At 38.8% G+C, this 15,294-nt stretch overlaps 1 protein-coding gene across 9 annotated transcripts in view; it reads left to right on the forward strand.

Annotated features, from left to right (window-relative positions):
- Nucleotides 1-15,294, forward strand: part of ntrk3b (neurotrophic tyrosine kinase, receptor, type 3b) — a 291,028-nt gene that overhangs the window by 171,175 nt on the left and 104,559 nt on the right. For all 9 annotated transcript variants that reach the window (XM_037795125.1, XM_037795134.1, XM_037795110.1 and 6 more), the window contains 3 exons: nucleotides 3,480-3,634; nucleotides 4,110-4,252; nucleotides 8,098-8,239. In XM_037795125.1, the coding sequence (XP_037651053.1) occupies nucleotides 3,480-3,634; nucleotides 4,110-4,252; nucleotides 8,098-8,239 (440 nt within the window). The remainder of the gene's footprint in view (nucleotides 1-3,479; nucleotides 3,635-4,109; nucleotides 4,253-8,097; nucleotides 8,240-15,294) is intronic.

Consider the following 15,294-nt stretch of genomic DNA (forward strand, 5'->3'; position numbering starts at 1 on the left):
GGTTTTGTATGATGAGCAGTCGCTTGATTAGTTTTAATATTGACACTGTTAATTGTATTGATATCATTGATTTTGTGAAGAATGGTGCTAATAAGCTTGAGAGCGTCGTATGTAATGTTGCTTTTCATGCAGCTGAAGATTGTTATTGCTTCCTTTCTTGCTGTTGCTAATGGAGAAGTGGATGCACAGCTTGGCGGTAGCAGCAGATTGAAGTTCATCTCATCTCCTAAAGACTAGACATAAGGTTCACCTGTGACTTTAAAATTCAAACTTCCCAAGAACATATAATTCTGTCCTGGTTTTTCTGGGGTTTCTCGCCATAAATAAAGTTAGATTTTAAGCACAGAACTGCAGATAATGAAACATGAAATGGTTTTCAGTCAGATTTTCTGATATTTTTCCATGGTTGTAGAACATCAATTCCTCTTAAAAGGAAACTATTTCTGAGCTGGAAGAAAAACACCTCAGATCCCCTTTTAACATTATCAATTTTAATACATCTGAGTGGTTACAAGTAGGGATGTAAGAACATATTATAATATGATGTTTTGTGAAACTGTATCTGTTCTCAAAAACATTATTGATTTTTGATTAATAGTTTACATGCAGAGATTCGTGGCAGACAGCGGGATCAGATTGCACAAAAAGTAATAATATAATGTTGGATGTTACAGGGACTGTGATAAATGCAGATCCAACTTTTCTGATTACATAAAAGAAAGTAAACTTTTTTACTCAGATTTTATGCATATGTCAGTGTGATCTTTATACTATGACAATTTCATGAAATTAGATTTAAAAAATACAGTGCTTTAGTGGGCCGGTACTCACTGACACGTTTTACTCCTGGTGTACCGTGACTTTTCTTGCACACCAACACTTCTCAAAAGCTGCCGGTACTCTGTTCTGCCCTCTCCATATCAGGTTCTCTGGGCGATTCACAATGTATACAGCGCAGCACCAGTGTTTTTGCGCCGCACCGCATAAGCTGTATGAAGATAGAAATAATGTGGAGAGCATCTGGACCAGTGGACGCACGGGAAGGCACGGCGGAATAAATATAATTAATAAAACATTATTTAAAAGTTTTCTGAATCTGCTTTTTTAGTTCAAACATTTCCAGAAGAATTAAATGTTCAGAAGAAGGCTTTGATATGTGTTAATAATAAAATATTTATTAAAAACTACACCTAGTTTCGTCTTTAACCTTTTGGGAGTCATCTATAGTAATAATAATGGTCCAAAATGATGTTGAGTTTTAAGTCAAAAATCCTTAAATATTCTTGTGGGAGGACTCCCAAACCCAATATTTCCTAGAATCTTTTATTCACTGTAGAAATTCAGAATGTGTGTCTTTATCCTGCTGCATAATATGTATGCGCATCCCGCCTGGGGCACTGCTCCTAAAACCTGAATGAATAGCTCACACACCTCACCTCAGCTCTGCATGCATACCTGCCTGTCTGTCTGGCTGCTGTTAGCCTGATAATCACACTGCATTTACATTGTGTTTTCACTTCACTTCACCAAACCAGAGCAGAGTGGAATGGTAGAAAAGGATTACATTAATTCCGGCATGTTATGTTGGAAGTTTGAAGAAATGTTGGATGTGTAGTTATAACATCTGTCTATGTACGTGACGTTTCACATGTTGAACATCTGATTTAGAGATAGGACGGCACATTTAATCCAATATTAATCGCGATCACGATTTTGGCTTCTCACAATTGAATGAACATGATCGCCTGCGATATATAAGGGATAATGTACAGCGAGCCAGTCATGTTGTGAAACAATCCCCGACAGGGCGATGCTGCAACCTGACGCGGAGGGGTCTCTCATCGCCCTGAAGGGGATTCTTTCACAACAATGACCTGCTAGCTGTACACCCTCCCGCTTATTACACTGCTACTTACTTAAGAAATCAATATTTTGACACGGTCCGCCAGAGTCCGACATCAGAACTGCGCCCATAGCAACGGTCTGTTATACATAGCAACGGTCTCTTATAAAGAAATTACAGTCCGCAGAACGCCGTGATTGACCAATCAGAATTGAGTATTCAACACAGCCGTGTAATAATGACATTTAAAATGCGTGCTCTTACTTAGAAAACTCTGCTGCATATCAAATCAAGCGCTTCCTAAACAAACAGCTAGCCACCAGCTGGCTACGAGATGTTTTGGCTTCACTTTTGGGGATGGATGTTATCTATACAATCAATGTGTTTATGATTAAATTGAGAGCATAAAATTGATTATCTAGCCTCTTAATGTTGCTAATTTTGCTCTAAAAGCGCACCCGATTGAAGCATTTAACTTTAAAATGTAGCTAACAAATAGGGTGAATATTCTTGTATTTTTTCATATTGCAGAAAAAAAGAAATATTGCCAGTCATGTCAGTTTTTTTCCAACATCGTGCGGACCTAATTTGCACATTAGCAGGAATGTAGCACAGCATGGAAGCAAAAGCCGTGCTCTTTTTATTTTAATGTGACAGTGCAATAAAAAACATGTTGTCGCTAAAATTAATGAATAATCATGATAAATAATCGTGATATCAATATTGATCAAAATAATCAAGATTTAGACCGTAGAACTGCCTTTACAGTTTTTTGTTTTTTTTCATTCTGTTTTGTTCTCACTAAAATATTTCACCACACAGCTGAACTGTAGGCTGCCATTTTAGCATGAAAAATGATTTTTAAAGTTATTTTACAATAACAATGACACTTGAAGGTGGGCTCATAGCTATGGTGTTGTGTTGTAGCGTTAATGAGGATTGGATTTGATCGTCTTCAGAACTTAAACACACGTGCACACAGACATACCAGCACACACATGCCAGAAAATCTTCCATATTTTGAGGAAAATTCCCAGGAAATACTGGGATCTGAATTCCGCATTTAGAAAACTTGGCTTGCTGTCATGCTAAATATTATCGTTCTTGTTGTTGTTGTTGTTGAAGAGGGTTATTGCCTTCAGTTGTAGACTGCTGTGTCACTGCTACAGTAATATTTGAAGATATGAACTGAAAGCAGCTTGTTGTTGTTATACCAGTCTCACGGATTCCATTATCTGTGTGTTTTCATGAGATACCAGTGTGGAATGTGTTTGTTGTCTGTTGTTTGTTAGCTGGTTGGTATGTGTGTAAAGGAATTCACAATTACAACATACAACACAACTTTTTTTTATAGACATAACTCATCGTATTTAGACAGTTTCTTCAGCTTCAATATGGCCAATGAGCTATTATGACACATGTTTTGTCAACAGCTTTCTCAATTTTAGCATGGACATGTCAGACCGACTTTACAATTCATATTATATACATAACCTTCAGTTTTAGGTTAACTCATGCAATACGGCCCCAGATATGTATGTGACATAAACCGGTTAAACAGATAAGACAGTGTTACATCCTTAGTGTTTAGACTGGTGTCATTGTTGATTATGTTGTTTCTTAATTGTCTTTCTAGGCGCCTGGAAGGTGTGGTGTTTGACTGCGGCTGTGATATCCGCTGGGTCCAGCTGTGGCAGCAGAGAGGAGAGGCCATGCTCCACACACAGCAGCTGTACTGCAGGAACGGAGCCTCCAAGATACGACTGCACAACATGTACATCCACAACTGTGGTAAGAGGAGGAGGAAGGGAAGGATGGAGGGTGTGATCTGCATTTTAAAATTGAAAGAGGCTGCGGGAGGGATGGGGTAAGGGGGAGTGCAAACGAGTGAAAAGGAGAAAGGGTTAAAGGTGAAATAGAGGATGGAGAAGAGGAGCAGGGAGACAAGTGGAGATGGGAAGGGGAGGAGGTGTGACAGAGTTCAGAGGGTGAATCTGATGTGAGGAGCTGTGCGTTGATTCTGACAGAGGCTGTAGACTCTGCAGTATTATCTCCCGCTGGTGACTCATCCCTGTGACATCTAGTTTGTGTGTGTGCGTGTGAGGGTTCGTTCCATTGCCTTCTTTGTCCTAATTTTGTTACATTAATGAAACGTGATTAATTGATTTGATGTGTGAAAATATGTAGACACAGGCAGTGACGGGTGTGTGCTAACATGGACTTACACTGTGTGTGTATTTGCACGTGTGTGTGTGTGTGTTTTCAGACTTACCAGAGATCAGCGTGAGCCACAGCAGCGTGCTAGTGATGGAGGGCGACAACGTGACGGTGAGCTGCAATGGATCCGGATCGCCGCTGCCCGAGGTGGACTGGACTGTCGGCGGCCTGCACTCCATCAACACACACCTGGTCAGACACACACACACACACACACACATGTAGAAACAGCTGTGAATTCACTGTTATCATTATGCTTTTATGACTTTGCAGCGACAAAATGACGCTGAAGAAATGACAGAATGCCAAAATATCCCAAACCATTTCCTTTTTATGGACCATTAGCTCCCTTGATGTCACTAAGTCAAACACTGGTGATGGAAAGACACGCTTCACAGTTACATGTTACTTCCATCCAGGCTAACATCTTATTATCAGCAGCCCAATAGTGTAAAATGACTCTGTGATAGGAAAAACTTAAAGGGCAGGTCCATCTGCATTCTGCAGGTTTTTCAAATGGAAAGCGCACTCAGCCGTTAGGAAAAAGCAGTGACATAGGTTACCAAAGTAAGCTGATCAATATGAATAATGTGAACGCTAGCGCTAGCTGAGTCAAAGTTAGCTGTGCTAAAATACTCCCGCGTTCTGCAAGGTAAAATTACTGCTTTTCAGAATGCAGTCTGGTGGCTTTGAAGAGAGCGATATAACGGCTTCAGTTCCCCGTTGACGGCGAGGTAAAACGGCTGTGGATGGGAGCAGCCAAAAAACTTATTTTAGCCACCTAAAAAAAATCATTAGTATTTTAAGTGTACACTATATTTAGAATATTTTCACAGCTTTACCTTGCCGTCAGACAGCCCTTTCCGACGGGGAACTGCAGCCATTATATCACGGTCGTCAAAGCCACCAGACTACAGTTACAAAAACAGCACTTTTACGTCATAGAACATGAGAACATGCTGGTCTGCCGTTGCATTAATCGGTTAGTTAGTTTGTGTTATTGTGTGACTTTTGGATCCGAACTAACGTGGCGTCCAGACCAGTACATTGCTTAGCTTCCGTGCCGATACTCCTGTCTCCAAACTGGGAGCATGTAGACCGCCATCTAAGTTACTGTATGTAATACGCTGGCCATAAGGATTTATATATTGTATACTTTACATGTAGCAGCGTCATCATGCAGAAACCTACTGTATGTCAGGTCAGGTGGGAAAATGTTTTTAGAAGGGCTTGGGAAAATAGCATTTTGATGCTGAAACATACCTACTTTGACCAAAATTTGAATGTTTGGATTAGAATACATACTGTTAGGATCACCACTGGGACGCTACAGAATAATATAAAAACCTCCAAAACCCCCAAAATAATGGACACACCCTTTAAGTAAAAGTACAGAAGTATTATCAGTTAAATATACTCGCTGTGAATAAATGGAATAAATGGCCCCTATGGCCGATTATATATTACATATTTAGATTGTTAATACTGATGTGACAATGTAACCGGTTGAGGTGGAGCTAGTTTTTCAACTACTGTATTAAAATTAAATTTACTCTCGAGGTCAGGCCCTTGCAAAGGGTCACGAGATAAATCTTAAAGGGGTGATGAGATGATTAATGGGACAGGAAAGAAAAAATAAAAAAGCTTCCACTACACAAATTTATATTCATGTTCATCACTTTGAAATATTGGATAATTTGACCTCTTTGGGTCTCGAACAGTTATTCAAATGAAACTATCTGTGAAGTTTAGAGGACAAACATTTTATTATTCGGAAATCAAATAGATCTGAAACATGACAAGGGACCCCATGTGGTCACTGTTTTATCATAAGCCCAAATCAGTGGGAACCACTGGTTTAATCTTCAACAATCTATTGTATAAGATTAACATATGTTTTATATGTGAAAGTAAGAAGTAGTGACTGTCTACATGCCTACCTTTCATCTATCTATTAATTCCCATCCAGCCAATTTTGTGAACGCAGTCACAGGATTGATTTGTGTCTCTTTGATAAAGGTGTCTTGAATAACAGAATGCTCTTATTTTGACATAAAAGCAACTTTATTAGGGAATCAAACAAGATCAACACTGTAATATGATTGGCTGAGTGCTGATCATGTGTTTGCAATTACCTGGGGTACAGTATGTGTGTTGGGAAACCTTCCATCATGCACCAGGGGACATTCATTTGACTCTATACACTGGTCCTGTATTGTTATTGTTGTTATTGTGCTGTATAATGCACTCCACAATGTTTCCACAATCCCATTATTCATGCAGTCAGTTATTGTGAGTGAATCCGGTTACACTATGAGTGATGATGTTTACACTATTAGTTTGGTCTATTAGAAAGGTTCTCACAAATGTGAGAGCAAAACATTGTGTTGAGCATTGATCATAACACCACTAATGGCCCACCTGGTGGCTCGGAGATAATATTCATACCTCTGACAACTTGCTGTCCCTTGGTCTTTAAACAATGTGTCTTTTTGCTCATATTATCCAAAACTAAATATGGATTGGTTCTTTTTTTAAGTGTACCTGTTGTATTTTATTGTGTGCTTCATTGTGCATAATAGTTGTGATAATTACACCAACAGATTTTGATTCTAAAAGCCTGCATACTCCCATCTAAAATCATACATATATCATATCATACTGTATCTGAAAAGTTCCTTTATGGGACATAAGGCCTTTACGCACTGAGAGTGTTTTTTTTCATGTGATTAATTCGCACGTCAATATATTTTTCCGAACCAAGATATCAAACTTTATTACTCCTTTCAACCTTGACAAAAGGCAGCACATACCAGATCCACTTCTTCTATTCTTACCTTTCACAATAAAAGCCCTATTCACATCCATCGCGTAACTGTTTACCAGAGGCAAATACACTCAGAGCATTTTGCTAAAAGGAAACTAAAATAGCTTACAGTATTTTAGTCTATACAACAATTAACCTCAGACAGACTGCCAGACGCTGCTCTGGGTCATTATCACGGTTTTGTCCTCTGCCTGCACGAATCTATTCAAAGATTTTATTGAAAAAGTGTCGCAAATTCGCATCACTGCCGGTATGAATAATTTTAATGGCATTTATTCGTCGGGTCCTCGGTGCGTAAAGACCTTTTTAACCTGAAAAACTCACCATCACGATCCAGCTATCTGTGAATTACCTTTGCAGGTCTGGGCTTTCGGACTTGTTGCTATGACAACAGCTCCAGATACATATTAAGCCTGCTTTTGAAGAACTTTAAAAAAATCCAAGCTTGTGTCATATCATCATCAACAACCAAGTCAAGCTTCCTCTCTTATTCACATATGAAAAACAGCTGCTTTGTTGCTCTCTGATTATCTGTGCAGCATAGCTTACCATGATGATCTACCCCCGTGTTAAATAAACTAGTGTAGCAAGACTATGAGAGGCCCGGATTGAACCCACAGTGAGCCGGCTAACCCAGGCCCCGGGGACGTCACAGCAATAACAACAGCAGAGATAAACAGCAAGACGACGAGGAACAGCGTGTGTCTGAACACGCTGTGTGGCCGTGTTTGTCATCACTGTCTTTAATGCTCGCGGTGACTTTACAGATGAAAGTCACCTCAGCCTCAGGCTTGATGTTTTAGGGTGGACGGATACTGTAGCTCATCAGGATGAGTGAAGCGTTGGGGAACCTGGCCAACTGAAGGCGAGAAGGGATGCATTGTATTTAGCTATCTAAAGGTGGAAAGTTGTGAAACAGTTAGTTACATTAGTGCCAAAATTTACAATATATCACACCTTCTTGCTGCAATTCTAGCCCTACTGTAATAAGTTCAGACCAGATCACAGCACTGATTAATTCCCACTTGTAGCGTGTACTCCTTCACTTTATTCTATTTAATTCAATCAATCAATAATTAACTTTAATTTAAATGTATTAATTGAATATTTAAACCCCTAGTAATATAACTATATATGCTGTTCTGTATATCCTTCACATACCTACACGTCTTTATTTTCTCCGTCTGTGTTTCTCATTGTCTTTCCCCAGTCCAACGTGTACTGGCCGAACATCCACTCTATCAACTTGACTCTTTCCAACATCAGCCGAGATGACAACAACTTCCAGCTGACCTGCATTGCAGAGAACGTGGTGGGGATGACCAACTCCTCCATCCAGCTCAACGTACAATGTGAGTGGGATTTCTCCTATGATTCAATCCGGGGAAACTCTGGCCATGCACCGCGGGGGTGGGGGAGGGGGGGGGGGGAGGGTGACAGGAGTGAGTTGAAAGCTAAGTTTTAAGCCCCTAGAGGACAGAGTAACTCTCGGCCAATGACGCGCATTTCAAATGTAAACTTCAGGTTCCTTCTTATAGATTACCTGCTTCTACCTTGTGTACCTTGTTGCTTAAATTTGCATATTAATAAGATTCCCTTGAAATGAGTAAAACTCTGTATTGCTTTAAGATTCAGAATTCATGTTAATGCTGCCCATGTGTTATGTGAAGGTTGGTACGCTGACATAAAATATATGCTTATTCTTACTAATGCATTTAATTAATCTCCTAATCTAGATAATTCAGTATCTTTGCCCAAGGTGTGAACACACTAGAGTAATATAACCAGGACACCTATGGAATAAATAAAACAAAATAATCATGCTTGACGACCAAGTAGAACACTTTGTATCTCCAGTTGAAGGGAAATGTTAGCTTGGGTTTAAAATTAATAACAGCCCTTGGTTTGACTAATGCCAGTAGTTTTATTTAAACCCTGGGTTAATAATTGATTCTGGGTACTCAATTTCTGGGATGTCACATTGTAGGTTACTGCGGTCATTTGCACATTTCTGTAATTAAATCAAGCTTTCATACTGTTATATTTTGCTCAAGGCTTTATCAAAATTAAAAGAGATGTTGATATTCTTTCAACTAAGAGTCTAAAACCACGCAGCTCTGTGAGGCTGTACTACAGGCACAGCAGTGTTTTGAGCTAAATGCTAACACCAGACATGTCCACGATAACGATGCTCATGCAGATGATGAGCAAGCAGTGGTGGAATGTAACTAAGTACATTTACTCAAATACTGAATTTATACCTGCTATAGGCAGAATATGTTTTGGCATCTTTGGGCAAAAATTCCACAATAACCTTTAAAGTGTTCTGAGAGATAACTAGACTTCTGCACCTCCTCTTGGCTCTGTTTTCAGGCTTTAAGAAATCTAGCCCCTGATGGGAGACTTTAACCAATCACAGGTCATTTCAGAGAGAGAGCGTTTCTATTGGCTGTTCATTCAACGGAAGCAGCTGTCAATCACTCGCAAACTCTGATCAAGTGATCAAACCAGGCAGCGCTGATCAAATATTAATCAATATTCCGTTATTGTAATGCCTATTTCTCGCATAAAATGTTTTCAGAAACATCTTGTAGTGTACTGTTTAGCTGTAAAATGAGAAAGTTTGCTCAACTGATCTCAACATTGCTGCCGGGTCACAAACTTTCTAATTTCAGTGACAAAATATTGATTCATATTTGATCAGCGCTGCCTAGTTTGACCGTTTGATCAGAGTGATTGACAGCTGCTCAGAGACGACAGGCTCCAGCTCGGCTCTGATTGGTTGTTTTCCTCCGTTATGTGAAATCTTCTAGACGACATTAGGAGCACCGGAGGACACAGTGAAACATGATCTTTTTCATATTACATGTCTCATGCACTACTGTCAGGATTTAGTGACCGTTTTATAAATATAACTTTTTTTAATCATATTTGCTGCAATTCTACCTACTTCAGCTTTAAGTACAATTTTGAGTTACTTGTACTTTACTCGAGTATTTCCATTTTATGCTACTTTATACTTCTACTCCACCACATTTCAGATGCAAATATTGTACATAATGCATAATGAGTACTTTTAAGTTTAGTACTTTAAGATGCTGATACTTTTCTACTTTTACTGAAGTCAAATTTGAATGTAGGACTTTTACTTGTAACTGAATATTTTTACACTGTAGTGTATATACAGTATATTAGTATTGCTACTTTTACTCAAGTAAAATATCTGAATACTTCTTCCACCACTGAAAGCAAGTATAATGTTTACCATATCATCATCTTAGTTTAGCGTGTTAGCATGCCAACATTTGCTAATTAGTAAATACAAAGTGCAGCTGAGGCTGATGGAGATGTCATTAGCGTAGCAACTAAAACCAAAGTATTGGATAAATGTAAATTTTGACCTAATGATGAAATGTATTCCAATTAGAGGGGAACTTGAATGTCTATACCAATTAAATTCCATAGCAATCCATCCAATAGTTGTCAAGACACTTATCTAAATGCCAAATATGTCAACCTCATGGTGGCGCTGGAGGACGAGTCAGATATTCTGGTCTTGACCAAAGTGGTGGACTGGCAGACCGATATTGTCTCTCCTAGAGCCATGCTGCTAGTGAGGCTAAAAATGCTATGTTGTCATGTTGTTTGCTCTTGAGTAAATGTGGGGTCAGTAAGGATTAGTCCAGGGATAAGTAATAGTGTATAATAATGAATGTAGTGTGAACATCTGTATTGACTAACAACTTCCATCAATCGTGCAATAACAGAAATATCATCAATTCAAGTTTCAAGTTTATTTGTCATATGCATTTAAAAGTACAATGTACAGTAAAATGCAATGAAATGCATTTTACCCTGGCTTTTTCTCAGCCCTTAAAACGTATAAATAGTACAATAGATAAATACAACAATAAATAAGACAATACCTGATAATAAAAATGATTAAACAACCTAAAAACCATAAAAATCAATCCACAGCTCTGCATTCATTTAGCGCTACTGTTCAGCAATCTGACCAGTATGCCATTCTGTCAGTATGAATTCTGTCAATACAACGTTTGTCACGTCTCCATCAGTACTCGCGTTTCTTATTTGCTCACTCTTCATGGATCCCCTGAATAAGACATTAATGCTTAAAATGTGAAATTATGCTGCTCTGTGGTTGAGGGTGCTAATCAGCGAACACTGCTGGTCTAGTGATTGTTTGGAATGAAATCTCAGCCGACCACTGAGCTCGTGGCTTATCCACATTAGAGGCCATCAACTCATCTGGGGACTACCAGGCTGGTACGATTAATAATCCAGTACACCAAAAGACGGCACAATTTGAAAATGCTGGTATTAACCTCCAGTGGTGAAGTGACATTTGTACAGCTTCATTGTTAGTCTTCTGCCAGTCAAAGCGTATATCAGGTGTTCCCCTTTAAAGACGGTAGATCTGCTGGCTAACACCGGTGATTCTCTCCCATAATCTGATCTGTTCTCACTGCTCTCATCAATGTTGTTTCCAGAGGCAGCAGGCAGCTGTTTTCAGCAAAAAGCTCTGAAAAACGGACTGCAGTTAGCGACTAACTTGTGAACATAATGTAGCATTTAGCAGCTAAAAAGACAAAATTTTCCTTCAGGAGAGAGAGAAGGCGAAACAGATATATAATAAAAAACAAGAGTGAATATTGGATTTGTCAGGTGACTAGAAAACATTAATTAATGATAATGCTCTGTGTCTGCTAAATGTGTAAATAAGCTGTTTTTCTAATTTGTTCACCGTATCAATTTAAAAGGTGATGATACTATATTTCTGTGAGTGAAGCTCCAAAAAAAAAATCAGTGAAGGCAAATTTCACCAAGTGGTTTTGTAGCCTAAACTTAACAACACATGGGACCCAAACTCTGTCCTGTTCTTTGTACGCTCAACCATTAACCAACCATCATTAAAAGTTTCCTCCGAAATATATTTTGTAAAGAAAATTAGTATAAAACACATTTTGTAGGTGACGGAGCTGTCTGTGCAGATTTGCAGCTGTTTTAATAAAAAGCTCAAGCTCAATGAATTAAAGGAAGGGGACATTTATTTATTTATTTATTTATTTATTTAAAAAGGATCCCCATTAGCTGATACCAATGGCACCAGCTAGTCTTCCTGGGGTCTGAAATCAAGTACATTACATTTATCACATACATACTATATACAACATCATATTTGTGTTACACTAAATAACATTCAAATTTTCCAAACATATATAAATTTCACATTCATACACAACTTCCACAAACATTTAGCCTCAAGGCCCATCATCAGGGAAAAGGAACAAGAGAAAAACCATACATGACCAACACTGGACTATGAGTCAGCTGCTTAAGTAATGGATTCTTAGATGGTATTTGAATGAGGATTTGTTAGAGGATTGACGAATGTAAAGAGGGCAGCTATTCTAATGATTGATGGCACGATATATGACCATCTTTTTTTAAGGCATTAGATTTTGAGTGAGGTAACATGATTTGGCCATCACCTGCTGTTCTAGTGAAATGACTGTGAATGTCTCTGCATTTGGTAATTTGACTGTATAAAAACTTGGGTGTAGTAGAATAAATGCTGTTACTAAAGAATGTCGCTGTGCTTAAGGCGAGTCTTTTCTCTACTGGTAACCATAACAGTTTATGATGCATGCTGTCTGTGTTCTATCGGGATTGTGATATAAATTGTGTATATACTTGGTTATATGGAGATATTATAACTTGGATGTTTTTATGCCTCTGCGCTGTCTCAGGAATGCCTGGAGGGAATTTCTTCAAATTTGGCACAAACGTCTACTTGGACTCGAGGATAAATTCATTAGAATTTGGCCATAGCTCAAGAATTAAAATGCTCATTATGACAATTTCACACAAATGTCTAACAGGATAAAATAATGAAGCGATGACTGTCAGACGTGGATGTAAACTGCAACTTGACTGGTGGGTGGAGGCATACAACTGCGAGGCGGTAATTCTAGTTTGGTTCTCTTTTATATTTCCAAAGTTCTGCAGCATGTAGATTGTGACAGGGATGGTTGTTATTGAGTTTTAGTTGATCTGGACAAAATCTGGCAGACCGCAAAGACCAATACTGTAAGTCTGGTACAGTACGAACGCTTGGAGGCAAGAACTTTGATTTTCTTTTGCACAACATGTCTCCCGTGGCAGCTTTGATGGACTTATGTTGGAGCCTGAAACACAATTTGTATTAATGACAGTGACAGTCTAAGAGAATAATTTACAACAGGGAAAAAAAGAATCACCTTTATCAAGCAGAACAGCCAAATTATGCAGGTACATTTAGAATGCAATGAGGTGCTGCACAGTTACAAACCAAGTGAAATTGATGTAGCCAATTAGCAGGAATATACCCTCCAGCCCACATGAAAGCTCAGCCTTGATCTGAATGGAAAGAGAAAAGGAAACAAAATACCTCCAGCAATGATAAAGCAATGATTTGGTAACCATCAGAATGTCCCTCTAATAGCCAGACCATGAATCACGCTATATATGTCAGCTCTTAAATAACTTTACCCTGTGGATTGGCGCTGGGCAGATTTGGGACAGACTGTATTCAAAGCCAATATTTATTAACAGTGCCTGACATTTTTCTCTTTGTAGCCAGCTTGCTGTTGTAGAGCACACACACACAGTATTGTGGCTGTTTGCAATGCATCACGCTACAGGACAGGGGAGATTTGTCACCGATTCAAACACTCCCTACTGAAGCCGAGCTGCAAAGGACCATGCTAAAATGACAGATTGACTTTGCAACATCTAGTCTTCAGGGCTTCCCCCCCACACGGACACTCTATGGATGTACATCTCCAGGCATTTTTTTTCCTGTTGACACTCTCTGCTGGTGCTGCAAATTAACTTATTAATTTTTCACCACATGCTCGGATGGTAATTACATTTCCTCCCCTGTGCAGCCTATTGTCTCTGGAAATGTCATAAAATAGCTTAAACTGCTGCTCTGATTAGGGAGTAATCTGATTGACAGCGAAATTACCAGCCGTCAAGTAACATTCTCTGCATTCAAAGATGAGTTCCCTATTTTAGCGAAACTGTAATTAACCACAATGCAAATTCTGCAGACCCATTGTTCTGCTGCTGCCTGGAACAATAGCAGCTCTACAGCATTGTGGACTCCCATAACTGGCCATGTTTTTCCTTTAGTCCTACTGTATAGGCATGGTGTAGCTCTCTATTGAGAACAAGATAGTAACTAACATTTTGGTTAGTAGTTCTGTTCCCTGGGTGGCTCTACGGGTAGAGCAAGGCTTTACTCCAATAATGAGTACAGTGGAAACCACTTATACTGATCACAGTTACAGTGATCAACCGCTTGTATAGATCACAAAGCTATACAACGGCTGTCAGTGGATTAAAATATTTAATCACAATTAATTGCATGATTGTCCATAGTTAATCAAGATTAATCGCAAATTAATCACACATTTTTAATCTGTTCAAAACGTACCTTAAAGGGGGATTTGTCAAGTATTTAATACTCTTATCAACATGGGAGTGGACAAATATGCTGCTTTATGCAAATGTACTATTTACTGTATATATTTATTATTGGAAATTAATAAACGACACAAAACAATAACAAATATTGCCCAGAAACCCTCACAGGTACTGCATTTATTCATTTTGCAAATATGCTCAGATCATAACATAACAAACTCAAGCCCAACAGGCAACAACAGCTGTCAGTGTGTCAGTGTGCTGACTTGACTATGACTTGCCCCAAACTGCATGTGATTATCATAAAGTGGGCGTCTGTAAAGGGGAGAGTCGTGGGTACCCATAGAAACCATTTTCATTCACATATCTTAAGATCAGAGGCCAAGGAACCCCTTTGAAAATGGCCATGCCATTTTTTCTCGCCAAAATTTAGCGTAAGTTTGGAGCGTTATTTAAAATCCTTCGCGACAAGCTAGTATGACATGGTTGGTACCAATGGATTCCCTAGGTTTTCTAGTTACTTATGATGCATGATGCATATGATGATCCCTCTTGCCTTATAGCCGAGCCTGCTACAATATCCGAAAGATCGATTGCGTTAATGCGTTAAAGAAATTAGTGGCGTTAAGACAAATTTGCGTTAACGCATTATTATCGCGTTAACTTTGACAGCTCTATCCTATACAAATGCTGTTTAAATAATTTGCTTATAGTAATCAAGTAGTCCTCTTAAAGTGTTTATTTCGGGTCTTTTATTAGATGACAACAAATGGAAAAACATTTTAAAACTACGTTAAATTAATGTTAATTACATTTTTGTTGTGTGTTTTGCTTTACTCCCTTGATACTTTGCCTCTTGGTAACCCCTCTGCTTTCCAGCTGGATACCTGAGGCTCATGCTACGTGCACATTAAAA

Source organism: Sebastes umbrosus, chromosome 2 (assembly GCF_015220745.1).
Source record: "Sebastes umbrosus isolate fSebUmb1 chromosome 2, fSebUmb1.pri, whole genome shotgun sequence".
Taxonomy (NCBI): Eukaryota; Metazoa; Chordata; class Actinopteri; order Perciformes; family Sebastidae; genus Sebastes; species Sebastes umbrosus.